The 20,163-nt window shown below is 39.6% G+C and overlaps 1 protein-coding gene across 9 annotated transcripts in view; it reads right to left on the reverse strand.

The window, feature by feature from the left end:
• The window catches only part of LOC111874650 (dual specificity protein kinase CLK2), a 127,391-nt gene that overhangs the window by 15,759 nt on the left and 91,469 nt on the right, over positions 1–20,163 (reverse strand). For 3 of the 9 annotated variants that reach the window (XM_023870331.2, XM_023870326.2, XM_023870328.2), the window contains 6 exons: positions 8,467–8,548; positions 7,688–7,754; positions 5,738–5,851; positions 3,866–3,956; positions 3,112–3,282; positions 2,877–3,006 (listed from right to left, as the gene is read on the reverse strand). In XM_023870331.2, coding sequence (XP_023726099.1) covers positions 2,877–3,006; positions 3,112–3,282; positions 3,866–3,956; positions 5,738–5,851; positions 7,688–7,754; positions 8,467–8,548 — 655 coding nt within the window. Of the gene's footprint in view, positions 1–2,876; positions 3,007–3,111; positions 3,283–3,865; positions 3,957–5,737; positions 5,852–7,687; positions 7,755–8,466; positions 8,549–9,733; positions 11,847–19,186; positions 19,980–20,163 lie in introns of those variants that run through there. The other 6 variants (XM_023870324.2, XM_023870323.2, XM_023870329.2 and 3 more) reach the window with 6 other exon arrangements.

Below are 20,163 nucleotides of genomic sequence, written 5' to 3' on the forward strand. Positions count from 1 at the left end.
GATACAGGTAGACACCATAGGATATGGAACAAGTCAAATAGTAGTTAATACTACTATTAAAACTGCATCTTATTTACTGACATAGCAAAATTCGTATCACAGAGCCATTAATAATTAAACCTACTTTTGTTAAAATTTCTACTGAAAATCTGAAAAGGCATAAACTATGAGTTATCAAATTAGGGCATATATGATCCAAGCAGAAGGTAAAACATGTTTTAAGGTCCTCAAACTTGTTCCTTTTATTTGGAAGAACTGTCAAAAAAGTGGAAGGAATCTGACAAATGAAGTCATATGGCATTAAATATTTTGCTATCGGAAAAGGTAGAGTATTCTTTTAAAAGAAAGATTATAGAATACCTGCTTACAAGTGCTTACTATGTGAAAATGTCAACACACAGAACTCATAAATACTTGTGTACCAAATTTCAAGACTGCAGAGTTTATAGTTGTATGGAAAAATGTATCTTGTCATGACAAAATTAACACTGTGGAGAGACTTCCAATTTAAATGTATAAAGTAAAAAAAAGTAATGCTATCCCTGTACAAGGCCGTGAAGGCCCATAGGGTTGTGAGACGTTGAGAGTCCCACATTTTCTAGACAATCGGCTCAAAGATGGTGGTAAGGTTGTCAGCCTTACATGATGGCCACGCTTTACTCCCCACGAAAATTATTTAATTAAGTCCTTTAAATATATTTCATGGAAAAAAACTGTAGTGTCTCGATCAAGTGCAAAATTAATTTTTATTTTTACCAACTTTCGAATGACTTCAACTAATATATGCATCAAAGAACTTAATGTTTCAAGGTAGTGTTTAAAACAAAACCTCTTAATGTGAGTCACACTGTAAGTTACAAAACCTGAGACCTGTGATATCTCAGACAAACATAGCCACTAGACAGAATACTGCACTAACAAGAAAAGCTTGATAAAACATTCATCTTGCAAATTCCTGATACAATTAGCTCAAAAAGGACAGAGCTTGACCACAACATGGAGAAGAACTGCAATTTAGAATCAGGGAAGTTCAATGTGGTGATGGTGATTAAGAGAAAGGAAATCATTTTTGTAAACAGTTTCTGTAGGCAGTATATGACACCGTTCTTGACCTGAAACACTTTTTCCTGATGAAGCTTAGTTCCATCTGAGTGGGTATACTGATATCCAGAATAACAGGTATTAGGGCAGTATTAATCTGAGACCGACTTTTAAAGTACCCCTTCACAATCAGACGACTGGTGTGTGGTCCCATTACTGTTACACAAATAGGACCCATACTTTTTTTAACAGACTATTAATTCACAGCAGTAAATCAGTGACATTTTTTTGGCTCTTTTTTGAGAGCATAAAGGAAGATGGGACACATGGTTCTTTCATGTTCTAAATGATGAGTATGAAGTCAGGTTGTGGCCTGAAAGTTCTTCAGACTTAAATCCCTGTGATTCTTATCTGAAGGGAAACTTAAAAAAACAAAGTGCATCAAATAATCCCCGAAATGTTGTATGAATTTAAGCACAATATCTGTGTAACAATTACTTCTACTGTGGTCACAAATAGGACCCATATTTTTTTATCATACTATTAATCCATAGCAGTAAATCAGTGACATTATTTGGCCCTTTTTTGACAGCATAAAGGAAGATGGGACACTAAATCTTTGTCATTCTATCTGCAGGGGAAACTTAGAAAACAAAGGGCATCAAATAATCCCCATAAGCTGTATGAATTTATGCACAATATCCGTGTAACAATTACTTCTACTGGGGTCAGTGAACTCAAAAACCAGCGTTTAAGTCTTTTCATGGAACTTGAAGGGAGACATTCTAGGTAATTTTACTGTCCCCGAATTCTTCTAAATAATTCATTTACTTTAAGAAATGCATGTCCATGTTTATAACGAGCTGCATATTATCTGTGACTCAGACTCATGTCACTTGGCAAGCAATAGCCAAGGTTGTGGCTAATGGGGTGACAGAGAATCTGGCAACTCAGCCCTTCAAGAAAGATGTACCTTAAGAAATAGTGCTACTAACAAAAGTCATCATGCAGCATATCAAAATGACACTGTACATTAGTCAATGGTAATAAATAAAGTTATGATATTGGAAACGAACTGGATATGACTCTGATGATACTGGATGACAAATCTGTATAGAGGTACAAGGGATATGGAATTGAAATGGTTCAGTACCATTTTTAAGGTTGGTTGCTGTATTAGAACCATCAAAATTTTTCCTTTCTATTCTCAGGAAATCAATGAATCAATGACACCTTTATGTCCAATGATGAGTACTTGTGAAGTCTTTAACTTTCTGGTTCAATTAGCTTCTGAAAATAGAAGTAGACTTGGGACATTGGCCATAATATGCTACAGGTTGAATTTCCCCCTCCCTCAAATATCAGTACTTGGAAAGAACTTCTTTTAACCATAGTCAACCGGAGGAGAAAATCTTAGCAGCACAATAACTTCTGTAACTTGACTGTTCTTTATGTATATATGACTATACAATCAACATGCAGTGAGTCTAGTGTGGAACAATAATCTTATGATTATCATCTGAATTCAAAGGCACTTAAATACACAACCTAAGGGTGCTGTACACTGATGCTAGCTCTATTATGGCATACATTTAATAGCTGAAAAAGCAACATCTCTCATTCTGATCATGCAGCCATGAACTTCAAAAGCATCTGACCTCTGAACTAAGCAGCAATGTAGTTTGTAAGTTCTAAACTTAGTATGTATACTTCTGTTTTTCAGTTCCAAGAGCTGAAACTTATAAACGCTTATGATGAGCTCCTCAGTTTATAAGATTATCATCAACATAGAATAATCTTTCGCTATAGACCCTACTTCAATAACTTCAGCTTACCAAGAATGACTTCAGGTGCTCTGTAATGCCTCGTAGACACAATGGTGCTATGGTGTTCATGGTCAAAAGTTGCACTACCAAAATCAATCAACCTTACGTCTGTCCTTTTCACACGCCTGATATCTCGTTTCTGCAGATAGATGCAAAAATCACATGCCATGTTACCTGAATTCGGTAAACTAGTGATGATGTCTTTACACATATTTCACAAGAATTCTTAAGTTGGAAAACTTACCTTTTTACTGTTGTAGCAAATTTCGAAGTCAGAGTCAACAAAAAGAATGTTCTCAGGTTTGAGATCGGTGTGAGTTAATTTGTTATCATGAAGAAATTTGACAGAATAGCATAACTGATATGCAACATGACGAACGGCATCCAGGGGATATGGCTGGTAATTATTATCCTTCTGAAATACGAAAACAAAACACCATCATGTCACAATATATGCTCAAACCTCACTGAGACAATGCCCTGAAAACACATTTTAAATACACATATACAGTGAAAACACCTGAAGCTTATACTGAGAAAAAACATTAGCACTGCCAGTTTTTCTTAATGCCAAACACAGAAAAATTTCATATAAAACGAGAGCATTTAACACAATGAGCAACTCCTACACAGCTGTTAACTTCCTAAAAAACACAGCCTACATTCATAGCCAAGAGTCCATAAAGGTACTATTAAATTACACCCTGTGCTTCTCCCCTGTTTAGCGAAAGTCTACAGCATATTCCTGATTATATGTGCTCATGGGAAAAGGTGCACAATAACTGAACAACACATATGATTCAAGTTATGGGTGTCAGGAGACCATGCTGATTGTCACTTTCGATATACAAATTTAGAAATTTGATTTGTTCAACTGTCTATTAAAAAAAACCGGTAAGACCTACAGAAAATGTGTAAAGCTTCTGCTTCAAATACTTACTGCTCTGATAAATATAAACAGATTTAAGATAGAAAAGTAATATGAATTATATACTTACCAGAAAGTCAAAAACACTCAGTCCAAGCATTTCAAATGCAATACACATATGACCGTGGTAGTCGAACCAGTCAAGCATTTTAACACAAAGGCTGAAAAGATAGAAATAAAGGTTCATAAAGCGTTTCTAACTGTAAGAATATGTTCCTAGTCAGAAACAAAACCAGGAGTGTGGTTATTCTGTCAGGAACCTGTCTTAATTTCATTACAATTCTACTAACTGGAACAGTAACGAAATTTATGCCAAAATCTTATCTTTTTTGCAGAAAATAAGCACACCAGAATAGGCAACACGTACACAAGCACTCACGATTCCAATATGTATTTCATTATGTATGTCTGGAATTAGAGCAATGCATAAGTTTGCTTTACAGCTGTGTTCTTTGGAAAACTCAGTTGTATTAATACACTACTGCATTTATTGTCACTATCAGATTTCTTCTTTCTTCCACATGAACAAAAGAGTGATGAATTTGCAGCTTAAAACAGTCACATGTTCAAGTCAACATTCACACACAATGATTTTAGAAATAAATGTAGAGGTAGTGAAATTTCTTACAATTATTTACATTACCCTATTTTATATATGTTGTATCATGAAAGCCAGTTCCTAGCCAAAATTTACGATGAACACCTGAATATGAGCCCAGACACGGGTGTTCCACGATACAAACACATCTTTCAACTTCTGCTATGTGTTCATGAGCCCAAGAATTTGCTACCCTAAATAATGCTTCTGTCATTTTCATTCATTCTATGAAAATATCAGTCCAGTATTCTAATTAATAGTCTAATGCAAAACAGAAAATGATGCCATTTGCAACCATGATGTGTGGATAATGGTTTGGAAAAGTTCACAACTGCCACTTCTTTATACTCTCATGAAATTAAATTCACCCTTACATGCACTATAAAACTATCTAGACAAATTTTGTTAAAGGCAATGAGTCCAGCTGTGCAAATTTAAAACAAACGTGGCCTGGAAATAACCCACAAATTAATTATTTGCTTAAATACAAGAAGGCGGCACAGAAAAAAGTATCCTTTAATAACGTAATCAACACTTCCCTTGCAGGTGGGCATGGCAATGGTAAGAAACCATGCCTCCAACAGACTGAATGTGACCATCCAATTCTTTTAGTAGTTATCATGGATCAAAGAGGTTTAAGTGGTAAACAAAAATTCTGTATGCAAGCATCCATAAAGCTAAACTTTTTCAGTGAAGCTGAATGCATTCTTGTTCTATGGCTAGCATAATGCTGCTCAGTTTACACTTCTGACAAGACTCTTTATTAATATCAAATCATGAAAACAATTACATGTCCATCCCAGAACTACTTATGTTTTGTATTTACGTGACATATTCCACATCCTAAAGTCATTTTGACTAACTCTGGATCCATGCAATGCAATGCAATGCAATGCAATGTAATGTAATATAAAAATTCAAATGTTATATGAAACACGCTTATCTGTGATATACTATGCACATTCCCAATTTGTTTCAAATAGCAATCAGAATGAAACAAATGAATTATATATATATATATATTCCACTTCTTTATATCGGTAAACAAGAACAGGGAAAAGGGACAGAAGAATATGCTACAATAAAATAAATTATTCTAACCATAATACTAACTACTATGAAAACCTACTTAATGTTTCTCTGTGGCATAATATATTGAAAATTAATCTACGGGAAGCCTTGGTGCTGGAAATTTAACAATGGAATGCTTGGAGCCAGGAAGCATCTACTGAATACAAAATGAGAACAAATCTTCATTCAAGGAATATTACTTGGGGGCCAGCTTTGTATACTGAACTGATAACAGTATTACACATAGAGATTTAACATTATCACATTACTTACTGTCTGCCATCAGGATCTTTCTCTGCAATTTTCTCTAGGGCATTGATCTCTAGCTTGGCTGCTTCCCGATATTTCTCAACATTCTTGATAATCTTAAGTGCCATCACATGATCTCTGCATAAAACAAAAAGCAACAATATTAGAAATCACTTTGATGAACTGGTTTCTCACAAAAGAAATAGAATAGACTTATGAGTCAGTCTCAGATGTACAGCGGGAGTGGGAGAACGGCAGCAGATGCTGGTAGGTCAAATGAAAGAAGCTACCATCAACCTTCAGTAAAATAAGACAGTACCAATTCTCTGTTCTGTAATTAAACACCCTTATAAACTGAGATAGGATGGATGAAAAGAGCAATAAACTGCAAAGAATCACACATATCCAAATTTCAGGCAGCATTTACATTTACATTCATGAACATAAACCACCATCACTGACACCCACTACTACTGTAATATCAGTAGTACAGAACGGAAAAATCATGACCTAAAGATAGTTAATAGATCCTTTCAAAATGTGGCAGAGTTCAAATATTTGGGAACAACAATCAAAATTTGATTCAGGAGAAAATTAAGAGGAGACTGAATTTGGGTAATGCTTGCTACCATTTCTCCAGAACCTTTTTTGTCTTCTCATCTGCTGCCTAAAACCGTAAAAATTAAAAACGGTAATTTTGCCTGTGGTTCTGTATGGGTGTGAAACTTGGTCTCTGATATTAAGGGAAGAACACAGACTTGAGGATTTTTAAGAACAGGGTGCTGAGAATATGTCAATTGACGAGAGATGAAATTGGAGGAGGTTGGAGGAAACAGCATAATGATGCGTTTCGTAACTTTTAATCTTTGCCAAGTATGGTATAATGATCAAGTCAAGGAGGATGAGATTTGAAGGTCGTGTAACATGCATGGAGGCAAAGAGGAATGCATTTAAGGCTTTGGGGGAAAGCCAGAAGGAAAGAGACCACTAGGAAGACCAAGAAGCATGTGGGTGGATATTATAATGGATCTTAGAAAGACAGGATGGGGTGGTATGGACTGGATTCATCTGGCTCAGGATAGGGGCCAGTGGAGTACTTCTGTGAACATGATAATGAGACTTCAAATTCCATAAAATCCTGTGAAGTTCTTGAGTACCTCCACGACTGGCGACTTCTCAAGATGGGATCAGCTCCATGAAGTTAGTTAATTAGTTGTATCATATGAATATTAAAAGAAGTATTTAATGAAAGCTAAAAGTACACTATACCTAACAACATGTCAGTGCTTCAAAAAACCAGATTCCAGCTAAAAATATAAAATTATTATATTTTGTGGCCAAATGCTTCTAAAATAAAGACCTCTGTCTTAAAAATAACCAAAACATTTTGTTACAACACAACCTTTCCTTACGTGAAACTTATTGGAAGACGAAATAAAAGCATCAACCCTCTTCACATAGTTGATTTAAAGAATTATTCTGACTGCTAAGGTTTCAGAATTCAATGCTCAAATTTTTATGGTCCTTCAATCATGAAAAGCAATGAATCATGCTTAAATACAATATTAATCCATGTACTGAAACAGCAAGCTTCCATTTGGCAATTAACACGTTCAAGAATATTCAGACTGTGATCTTCTGGGTTGTGACATTGTGTAGCATTCATCTTCAGGGTCAAGGTGAACTGACAAGGATGCTGTCAGATTACATAGGCATATTGCACGGAAGGTGGACACTCAGATGAATGGTAAGGGCAGAAAAGATGGAGCCCAGTCTTAGGCACAGGAACAGTGAACAAAACTGAGAAGAAAGAGTACCATTGATGAGACCCCACTTAACCTGACCCTGTATCGAGGCAGCCGGTTCATCCCAACAATGGTAATCACCTACAATACCACATCCTGAACATTCACCACAATGAAAACTGGAGCAATTTTATGTTTAAGAATAGCTCAGGATAGAAAATCTACTTACACATGCATATCCTTAACTTTTACTACTTTGCCAAAAGTGCCCTCCCCAAGGGTGGCCAGGATCTTATCTGCAAATGAAATTCACATGAAAATTATTACATGTGAGCATAATGACTGCACTGTTGTTAGAAACCACTTCGTTCTGATCACACAAATTCAGATAACTTCACTTACCATTCGGTCATCTGTTTCGTGCAAAATATATGCATATTCACAATAAAACTATTCTCAAATTCCTACACTGGCATTAATATTAATATTGCTTCATACTTATATACTTTCACTAAACTGCTATGCAGTGGAACAAGACATAGAAGTCTGCATACATGAACACAACCTTAAAACTTATGTCAATAAACTTCAATTACGCAAGTGGTCTCCAACACGCACAGTCTCCCACAATGACATTTCATAAAAATATCACCTCATATAATCTCCCTATTAGGCAGTATAATTTGTTGAACTGCTACATTAAATGGTAAATCGCTTTCATCTTTCAAAGTTAAAGGAGAATTTGAAAGTAACTGTACTATCATGCTTAAGTATCTCTTTTATGAAAGAAATTTCTTCTTTCCCCTTGATCTCATATCATGCCATCTATAATCCATCTTCCCCCCTCCCACAACGCACACAGAGCTGAAAAGGAACAGTTGTTATTAATGCATTCTAACTGAGAAAAATGTGTGAAAATGTTTGTTCTCCCCATGGAATTGGTGTAATATCAGGGGAAATGATAGTGTCTATTAGTATATCTACTACAAAGTGGTTGTATTCACGAACATCGGTCTTGAAGAACGTCGCCATGGCGATATATCAGGTGGCCATCTTCGTCGTCTTCCACCGAGGGTGCTCGAGAGCTCTGCTGGATGGCAAGTCACCACACCACACCGTCCGTCAGTCACAGGACATGGTCCAAGCCGTTGCCAATTTACACCAACCGAGCGAGCAGAGTGAACAGGGCGGGCAGGGCAAACAGGCACATCCGATCACGTGGCGCAGTGGGCGATAGGTAGAGGTTGAGGTGCCATTTCATTGCCGCCAATTCAAACCGAGATGCGAACCCAACAATCAAGAGACAAAGAGGGGAGAGGGCAAAATGGTTTGCCATGTCAACAAATGATGTTAAGAATGATTGCCATGGGAACAAAATAACAAAGTGTTACCACAGCAATACAACAAACAAATGGAGGCAATGGCATTGGGGAATTATCTTGATGAACCTTTCTTTACAAATTAACTAGAGTTATTTACTGAAAGGGTGGGATTAAGTCAAATCAACTATTACCACAGCTTTCCTATTCACACGCGAGAAAGTCAGAACTGTACTTCTGAAAGGGGATTATATTCTTAAATTTTACTGTCCACTTTAGTGCTTAAATGCTCAACTGGATATCTTTAATTTACCAGAAGTGGTGTCTTACCAGCGTCTCTTACTGCAGAGCCGCTCAGCTACAACTAAGACTTAGCATGCTGCTGGGGTCAGATCAGTGGATCAGACACTTGCTGTTAGTCACACACATACCTTCAAAGAAACACATGATAAATACAAAATAGTTATAAAAACTGGGTTATCATATGCTTGGTGTTGTCCTATCTGCATACTAATTAAAGGAGCAAGGCAAACCATTTAGTATTACAAAGGAGACACCATGCATCAATCAAACTGTAATTACACCAATTATATGAAAGTTATTTCAATTTAGCGTAAAGCATGACACCTTCAACTTCAAATACTGCTCTGAACAAACATTAAAGTAGATTAATGACACAGAAGTTATTAACCAAACACATAACACTATCTTTAACAGCACTATACAGCCGAAATTTGCAGACAGATTTTCTGAATACTAGTAAGAGAAACAACCTCCTTTTACCTTTCACAAACACTTTAAAAAACACTGTTGTTCAACAACTGGGGAGTTAATTAATTTATAATACTGATTCTGTTAACCCCATAGTTGTCTGGGAATAATAGCCTTTAACTGTCACACAAGGTTGAGTCAACAAAACTTGTTTGTCTCATGCTTCCAAAGCCATCACTACTTACAGTTGGCACCAGGGCAGGCGCATATTTGTGCTGGTACTTGTTGGCAATATCTGAGGATTTCAATGACTTTTGCTTATTTGAGACTGCCTCATATGCTCTGTTATAGGCATCATCTAACAAGTAGTATTTTCCTTCTGGGGCACCAACTCTTCCACCAGACTCCTCTACTGTATATTTTCCTTCACCCACAGACTTATTGTATGCTTCATCCAACGCAGTATATTTCATGATCAGGCTCTGAATCTCTTTCCGTCTAACCTCACGTTCAATCACAGCATCGTCTATAGGAGGTTCCTGCTTTGGAGATTCAATACTAGAAGGTTCAATTTCAACGGGACAAAGACGTAAACCAGATGTCAGCAGCCTCCGTTCACCCTGTTCACTTTTGCCAACTCGTACAGGGCGCACAGGAACCCTGCGGGAATGATCCCCTTGACCAGACTTATGCCTATGGCGATGACTGCTGCTGTAGACCTGCTGCTGCTGTTGCAGAAGTCTATGTTCACCATGGCGATAGGGTGTTTTCTCTCGAACTGGAGCGACTGAGCTTTTACTCACATAGGGGTAAGCCTTTTCCGCAAGTACCACATTAGCGGTGGTGGCACTTTTGGTTAACGGTACAGGGGATTTAGAAACTTCTTGCTCTGATCCTGTTTCCACCCGTTGCGATTCTGTAGCACCCCTGCGATTTCCTGCACCTTCTCGCCGACGTCCATATTTGTCTAGTACCGCAGAATACTTGTCTTCTAGCCTGGATCTGGTGGTTCCCAACCCAAGAGCTGCCGAAAATGCAGATGATGCTGGTGTTGATGCAGTAATATTATCGGTGGCAGCGGAAGTTCCGCGTACTCGCGTGGTGATACGCTGCAGCAAACTGGAGCACGATTCACTCAGCAGCTGAGTTACGCTGGCGGTCGTGGAGCGGGAGTAGCGATGTCTTCTGGCCTGAGCCGCCGAAGTAGTTTCATTTATGTTTGCACGAGAAGCCATCCTTCTGCTATCTTCAAAGGTCAGTTCCGATCTGGACCCGACAGTACGAAATGGTAATGAGAACTCTTGGGGGCCGAAATGTCCGTTCAGCGTTGTCACATATTGCAAGTGTTTACTGCTGACCGTAGGGTTCGGCCAGTCATCTGAGGCCAAGACTGCAAAACTGCGTCAATTCCCCGAACTGTTTTTGCATTGCAGATTTTGCTACCGCTATAACAACGGCGTTGTGTCCTGTGAGCTACACATTTTCGTCGTCTTGAGTCATAGTTACTTCTTCCGACCTCCCCCACAAACTATTCGGAAACGTGACAACACTGCAGCCAGGGATGCAACTAAAGATACTCTCTCTAAGCTTGCCTCCCCTGCCAAATACTGGCCCGACTAAAAATACCAGGCAAAGCGAGCTCCAAGAAAGAATGCGCAACGCAGTATCTTTCTGCTAATTTCTTACGTAGATCGAGGTGGGGCAATAAAAATATATGTTTTATAACCACGATGTTCTACGAATAAATTACTTATGAATACTAAACCCGAGTGTCTTTCGAGCTGAATGCATGCGACCTGACCACAATGAAGTACCCAAACCAAACATCCTGTTGACCATTTCTTTAAAGTGTTTTGCCTAACGTACTTTAGCAGGCGAATCTGTTTCCTCACATAAGACTTGCTAGAGCAAATGTTAAGTTCACTACTTTTTTCCATTCACGCTCTGACGGCAGACGAATAATCACCTCCGTTCATCAGTTCAGAATACAGAGCACGCAGTCGGCATTCCTTTTCTTGTTCGAGCAGGTTGATTACATTCTGTTGTTGATATTGGACTACTGGTTGGAATTCACAGATCTGAAGTTGGACGTGACTACAATTAAGTGAGGACAGTTTTGACGACAAAGGCTCTAGAATACGTACACGTCGACTGTTGCTATCACTATTTCAGGTAGGTAAGTAGTAACAGTGTTAATACCGGACGGCAAGCCACGCTTCGTTAAATATGCAAACTGATCATGCCAACGCTTCTTCTTCTGCCTCTACGGATTCGGCGCTCTGGGCTGTTCCAATTCAGAATTAACTTCTGAAACTATGGATCTAATAAATAACTGATATGACTCACTGGCCGGAAGATTGACCCTCGCAAGGCCTCTTCCTATACAAAATAAAGCGAAGGGGGGGGGAGGGGGGAGAGAGAGAGAAAGCTGACATACGTCCAAGTCCCAAATGGGATCGAACCCACGATCTAAAGACTCGTATACGAACCTTGGTTCAATGCCGAATCACTTTATTAACATTTCGGTATCAAATGTAATCTGTTCCTGTCTCATAATTAAACCATCTTCAGTTAATGAGTACCAACTTTCGATAATTCAATGTGTAAAAACATGTACACAGAAGTGAGCTACACAACTAAAAATTCACGTGACAGAAAACAAGACTTATGGCAGGAAAAATGAAGGGACTATCAAAACGTGGTTATTTAACGTAAATATGTGACGATGATTACGATGTAGCACAGAGGGAGAGGGAGTTGCTTCAGTGGAGGTTGAGATGAAACCACAAGACGATCCTCTGATACACATTTGGAATGGCTACCACGCAGATACAATTCAGAAGCGTTACCGATGAGCTAACCAGTCAGTCACTATTCGAATAAATTATCCCTCCAATTAAGACCATTTCAGAACGATTGATAAACCTCTCAAACAGCTTATTTTTCTGCCCAATCCGGTCAAGTTTCACACAGCATTTGGTTCACATTCGAACAAATGTCCCATTTTAAAATCGTAACTTGGATAAACCTGGTTTCAATGAGACACAGCTAAACTGCATTAATGGAAATGTGCACAAACATCAATATTTTGCAGGACAAGATGAACCCTGCAAATCCACACTTCCTTGCATTATACTCGTAACTAAGTTCTTCATATTCGCTGGCAAAGTAAAGCGCATTTTATGATTCAAAAGTCATTAGAGACATCCTTCGCGAAAGCGAAACTCCCAGTTTCCTTTAAACACAATTCATTCTGCACTGAAACTGCGCACACAGAAACAAAACCACGTATTCAGGACGTTTAAGGTATATAAATCGCTTGTAATATTCCTTCCATATCACTAGTACTGTCAGGGAACTGCTAGCCTATCGCCCTCAATGACCATTACCTTCAACCAACTCTTGGCAACATCCGGAGCGCTTGCTCGAGCACGCACCCGTGACGACGGCGCTAAATCGAGGCTGGTTACAGCAGCACCATGTCCCATCTCTCCAGTCTTCGCGATAACCTGAATATTCAACTAACAGCACAACCGGCATAGTAATGTCATCTATATATCCATACCCATGTGCGCCTCCTTGGTGTAGTGCTTCTTTAGTGAGTAGAGAGAAAACTTCTTTTTAATTAGTCACTGTATATGTTGAGAAAAAATGAACGCATCATTCGTTTCTCAAACTTGGTAAGGAAAGTTAACAAAAAGGAGACTTCATGACTAAAACAGAAGCAATAGTTCATTAATTCTTTGGAGATTATTTGCTTGTTAGCCACTTCAAAGACGTCAAGACGATTTTCACGTGAAAGGAGTTCAATCAAAATCCATGCTGTAAGCAAAGCAACACAAACTTCAGAGCATAACAAAGCACAACACAAACCCGATACCTTAACCTGCTGGGAAATATAGTCATGGGAACGGGATGATAAATACAATACACAATTAGTTTCGAAACAGTATTATAGGCAGTCTATACCTGTCCATACAGGGATTGGGATCTAAGTGGGCACTATCAGTCTCGAAGCAACGCTCGACCCATGTGTGGGGAATTTAGTTCCATTATTAACACTGTTGTAGCATGTAGTTTCAGCAGATTGCAGAAGCCGGGTATCGGACTGTTATGTCGTGTGACACTAAGCAAGCGATGTGGTTAGTTTCCTGGCTCAATGTATTCTATGTCATGGCTTTGCAGCTGGAGAACGTGTTGCAAACGAACGTTTTACTGAAGTTTCAATTTCTGTTTCTGCTACAGCTTTCAGTTCTTGTATTGTGTGTGTGGCCTTAAACTCTCATTTATAAACCCTCACTGGATATCACAGCCTTTGTTTATAACAAGCGAGGTTGAGGGTCATTATAAGATAGGCTGAGATAACCGAATGGTCAGTGACATAAGAGAATAAGAAAGAATATTTTCGACTCTGACCCACCCATTGTGGGTGCAGCAGGTTGCCTGTGCTGTGAGCATTTCCGCTTAACAGAAAACATGCTTTATTCTAATACTACGTGAAGTTTAACATTGAAGTTGAACTTGTACTTCCGTGGAGCACAGTCCTTCTTGTGAAGCTAACACTTTGCCAGTCCAAGATACTCGCATTCCTTGGCAATACATACAGGAAGTTCGAAAAGTCGTGCACATCAAACTAAAAGTTATTATAAATTGTATTGCAGTTAATATAATTATATCTCCTACCGCTAGATGGTACTGTAGGAGTACTAACGAGCACAAACGCCATCTGTCGTGTATCGGTCATACGACGTCTGCAGTATAACTTTGTTTATTGCGTGACAGACATGTCGTTTTCCCAAGAACGAGTTGTCATTGCATAACATCATTTCGCCAGTCGTTCTTATGCACGTGTCGCAGACGAGTTTCGTCGGGGATATCCGGATTCTTAAGTTCCTAACAATTAGACGATAACGAGAATAATCAACCGATTTCGGGAATGTGGATCAGTTTTAGATAGGAAGAGATCCGGGAGACCGGCCATTTTGACTGAGGCTAAAATGGCTGATGTGAAGAAAATGTTGCGGTGTTTGATCGGGGTTCTTCACTGACGAAGCGTGGTTTCACCTTAGTGGCTACGTGAACAGTCAAAACAATAGGATCTGGTCATCTGAAAATCCACACGTGTTACATGAAAAGCCCTTGAACTGTCAAAAAATTGGAATGTGGTGTGCTGTACCACGTCGTCGAATAGCGGGCTCAATTTCCTTTGAAACAACAGTGAACAGTCCAGTGTACCAAGACATCATTATACAGTTTATTGCGCTCTTTGAAGCTGATGAACGTGAGTGTTGGTTGCAGCAAGACGGTGCCATATGTAACCATCTAATGAAACCACGCAGTTCTTGCGCGAGTTTTTCGGTGACTGTCCCATTTCGAAAGGATTGCGGCCCCAGCGTTCGCCCAATTTGTCACCCGCAGAATTTTTCCTTTGGGGGTACCTCAAATTGTCTATAAAAACAATCCGCATACACTGGATGACCTGAAGAGGAGCATTACGACGGCGATTAACGGCATCAGTTCCATCAGTTTACAGGTGCTCCACAAAGTGGCCTCAAACACGGTAAAAAGAGCTCGCGCATGCATTGCTGAACAGGGAAGCCATTTCGAGCATATGTTGTAAAGACATGATTTGATTTTGCATTTCTAAGATGTAAGGTTATAAACATTAATAGTAAGTGCTGTATGTCTTGTAGTTTGTGCATTAAACCAGCAAAATATAATTGCTTAGTGTGATGTGCGCAACTTCTCGATCTCCCTGTACAACCCGAAGGTTCATTACTGTCTTCACAAGGACCCCTTTTCCGAAAACATGTTTGCCGCTACTCTCATGCTTGGTTTTCGCCTCGTGATCGCCAACACAGACGCGTCGGCAGATCTGCGACTTTTGAGACAACTGTCAGAACGAACAAACTGTCTGCCGATATGCGCACCGGTTTCGTGTGTGTGCGTGTGTGTGTGTGTGTGTGTGGGGAAGGGGGGGGTTTGGAGCCGTGAACACACTGCCGATATTAGAACATAATTTTAAAATTCATCCATAGGGAAATGCTTATATCGTGTGCTAAATTTTATTCGAGTACTAAAGATATGTCAAAATCCATCCACTGAGAAAATATTTCCCATCTTAATATTCAAATAAAGAAATTGTTAAAGTACAGACGCAAAGTCATCAAAGACACTGTCATGGCAGTCTCAAGCTGTATTACAGGCTTGGTTTACTACAAAGCAATTTCGTTACGTAACAATCGGCTGGGTGGGGCGAGACGTCTCGAAACAATAAAAATACAGCTACAGAAAACTTTGGTGCACTCCACGCGCAAGCTTTTCACAGTTGCTGCAATATAATTCAATTCATGTTAACAGAACTATGTTGCTTTACATAATTATAGTAATTAAATAACCAATCAAAACTGCGAACTTTCGTCAACATCATCGATGTTATATATTTCATGGGGCAAAGAACTTCGAGTTCTTAACATTTTTCATTAATAATTAATACACCGAAACGTACATTTAATTGCAATACTACACTTCTTAATTTTTTGTAACGACCGGTCGGACCCAAGACGACAGTCTGAGATTCACTGCTCTATTCCGACAACGGCAGGAAACCGAAAACTGATGCAATGTCGAAGGAAATTTACATTATCATATACGTAGGTCGTACTGAAAGTCATGAGCAACAATTTCTTGTAAAGCAACATGCTTTATTATTGACAAACCAAATACACCACCTCAATCTACAGACCTTTCTTTATTTTTCCACATAATCGCCACTTCTTTGTACATATTTCTCCCAGCTTTCTGGGAGTTTGAAAATTCCCCTTCTGTAAAATTCCGTTCCAGCCATCCGAAGACACTGACGCACTGCTTTCTGAATTCAGCGTGCTTATGGAAGTGTGTGCATGGGTGCGAGCAGTGTTCGAAGATGGGTGAAAAATTTTAAAGATGGGAACACCAGCATCGAAGATGAGCCTCGGAGCGGTCGTCCTCGAACAGCCTCAACTGAACGCAACAAGGAAAGAGTGGATGAGATCATTCAAGATGACAGGCGTGTGACTGTTGACACAACAGCCCGAAAACATGGAATAGGGCACAGTGCAGTACAGGAGATTATTGAAAGCTTGGGCTGTAGGAAAGTTTGTGTTCGTTGGGTCTCGCGGTTATTGACCGAAGACCACAAAGGTCACACTGGATGAAACTGCAAAGATGGGGTGGGAAGTTCTTCCACACCCCTCCTATAGCCCTGATCTGGCACCCTCCAACTACCATCTTTTTGGATTTGTGAAGATCAGCTGCGTGGACAACGTTTTGAGACAAGGGAGACAATTCAGAAAGCAGTGCGTCAGTGTCTTCGGATGGCTGATCGGAATTTTACAGAAGCGGAATTTTCAAACTCCCAGAACGCTGGGAGAAATGTGTACAAAGAAGTGACGATAATGTGGAAAAGTAAAGAAAGGTCTGTAGACTGAGGTGGTGCATTTGGTTTGTCAATAATAAAGCATGTTACTTTACAAAAAATTGTTGCTCATGACTTTCAACATGACCCTCGTATATCTTAAGTCTTCTGCATTTTAAAATATGAAACGGGAATGCTACCGATTATGAACTGAATTCCAAATTTAAAATACTCTTTTAATGGTTCCGTGAATGTAATATCTGAACTTTTACTACAATATCAAGAAAAACAGTTTCTTTTGTATTCCTGCAATATGGCGACAAGGCACGGGAGATTTTTTTTTTTTTGCGTTTGCCTCTACACCAGCCTCCTTATTAGTTTCAACAGCCTCTGAGCTCCATATTCGTTCGCGAAAACTGTAACATCGCTCTCTTTGCGATAACGGATAACTGAAGACCATCCACAAAAATAAATATTTATCATTTATCTGTACCGCGCTAGATTTCGGTTCCTCGCACAATCTTTCTTACATTTGTTACTGCCACTCTGGTTCACAGACAACATCGGACTATGACCAGACAGCGAAGATGACCTTTTATGTGTGAAACACTGATACTTCCTGTTGTTTCGAATTGCTTTACCATATGATATGATTCTGAACCGTGCTGCTATACAAAAGCTGAACTACCTAGATTATATTTACACAATAAAATGACGGTCTGTAGAGTACCTATGGCAGGACGGCCGATTCGATTCCCGGCTCAGTGGCAGATTCCGCGTTCTATTCAATGGTTGCCAGGCACCCCTCCATAGGCATCATGGCCGGCGCGAGAGACTGACCCGTATCGAGATTGAGTCGAGCTATACCTCCACACGTCTTCACAATGTTTACTTAATTTCCTAAATGGTAATGAACCTTCGTGCTCCAATAACAACAACATGGAACCTTTCACAGGGAAGATGTTTTCATTATAAGCAGCATTCCTGAAAGATTCCATGAATGAGAAACAAATTACAGTAAACACAACATATTCATTTCCACGTCATTATGTTCGCAAATTACATCCATCTCAAAAATACAGGGCTAAAAAAGTAATTTTGTACAAACACACCTTACATGTACCTTTTGTCAATTAAACAATATTGTTTAAATTGATAAAAACCAAATACAGATATGCACGCATTGATAACGGGTTTGACGCTTGCACTGTTACTGTTTCTAGATTTTCAATTCGTGAGTACTATAAAATTATTTCAAGAAACACGGCGATAAATGCTTTAGCAATGTGTCATTCAACCTTTTGCACGACGAACTGGCCTGAATTATGCGAACTATAAATAAGAGACTTCGGTAGTCTTCGCGTGTGTTCGAAAAACCATTATCGCTCGTCTAATATACAAGTTCGGAAATGTGCGCGTTGTGTATGCATTCTGGGACGTTCACTCATTTCTGCATAATTAACTCGCAAATCGTAAGGTTGACGAGAATAGTGCACGGGACATAAAATGTGTTGCTCTTCCCACACAACTTCTATTCCAAACATTTTTTGTTCCGACATATCTGCAGCGTGTTACGCTTGAGGCTCGCACTGAAACGCACGCAGACTTCATGTAATGTACGCGATAAAACTTCATTTAATGAAAACGATTTTAACATGCACTCTGCACAAACGCGAACGCGCCTAGAAAATCATTGCCTTATCGTTAACTCGATGTGAACTGTGAAGGTTCAAGCACAAGAGCAAACGGGGAGAAAAAGTAGTGCCAGTAATCCAGACTCATATAACTTTGGTTTGCTTCCTTAAACTTCCAGCAAGCGTCAACATTATTCCACATCTATAGAAATCGATTCACTGCCACTGAATTCGTTTAACTGTACCTCTCAATGTGATCTGTCCTTGATATGTGCTCGCCTCATATGAAAACAAGGATGAGCACAGTCCGTCGCAAAGTGGTCAAAGCGTAGTTCATTAAGAGAAAGTCCTGTAAAAGCCATCTTATATGAAAACCCACCTGCCTCTCCATTGCCACGGCTAGTTAGAATATATTTAGTTATATCGACGGACCAACGATTAAATAATGCAAGACAAATGTAGGTCTAATAACACCAAAACATAGTTAACTCTCCGATTACATTTTTTAAGCGCCACTTCTATCTTTGAGTTTAAGTATACCCATAACTGATGTCCTATATCAGAGCCTAAATATGTTAAGTTTCTTGCGTGCCTTCTTTTATTAACAATAAACCTAATGCTTAAGAGTGCAACCATACATACAGTCGTTAATTAATCATAACAACTACCTCTGCCTCGGGGTCGGGTTCGATTTCGGGTTCTAATTCAGGTTCGGTCTGAACCGTTGATTCCATGCATGGAATCCAGGTCCACGGGAGTCTGGGGCCGGCGCTATTTTGTAGATCAACCACAGGCCACCATGAAGACTGAACGAGGGCCATCTGTGGCTGTGGAGGCGGAGGCGGTAGCGCCGACTGCGGGGTCAGCGACAATTCGCACACTTGTTGCTGTAGCAACTGATGCTGCAGTTGTGACTGCATCTGATGGCTATACAATTGCTGAGGTACAGCTTGTCTGCAGTATGGGCCAAGTTGTTGATGATCTGCTTCAGAAATATGATTGTGTGGCTGGGACCAATCGGTTTCCATACCGCTGTGTATAGCACGTAGCACGTGAAACATTTATTGAAACCAATGCATTATATCGAGACCGCTATAAAACGGGGGTACTCACTGACACCACAAGAAATTAATGCTATCTGATTCACGGCAACTGTTTCAAAACAATCTCCAGTATAGTTACGAAAGACTATCGCTCAGCAAATTATGCGAGATTTCCACATTCTTCCTCGTTTGCGGGCCTATTCGGGATATTTTCTATGTGAATTCTTTGCATCGCAAGTACTACACTCGTTTTCATACAAATATAGATGAGCACCGAATAAAACACTTCCTTCGATACCATCACCGCAACCACGGTCGCCCCCGCCGGCGCCTCCACCGTCACTTAAACCCATCACAACGGCACCAACGTACACCAGAAACCTGCACAGCTGGCCATCTCTACTACAAGCAAACACGCGCACTCGCGCCAGGTCGGACGGCAGGGCCGAGTGGCTACCTCGTGACGACGTGGTTTCAAAAATAGCTCGTCACACCAGAAATAGAAATCCACTGATGGGAAACGAGTATGAACCATCTTGCAAGACTCAAAAGTGTCATACACAGTGGGAGCTAGAAATGCTGGCTTGACTCGACCAAACATT

The sequence above is a fragment of the Cryptotermes secundus genome, unplaced genomic scaffold, assembly GCF_002891405.2.
Source record: "Cryptotermes secundus unplaced genomic scaffold, Csec_1.0 scaffold56, whole genome shotgun sequence".
Classification (NCBI taxonomy): Eukaryota; Metazoa; Arthropoda; class Insecta; order Blattodea; family Kalotermitidae; genus Cryptotermes; species Cryptotermes secundus.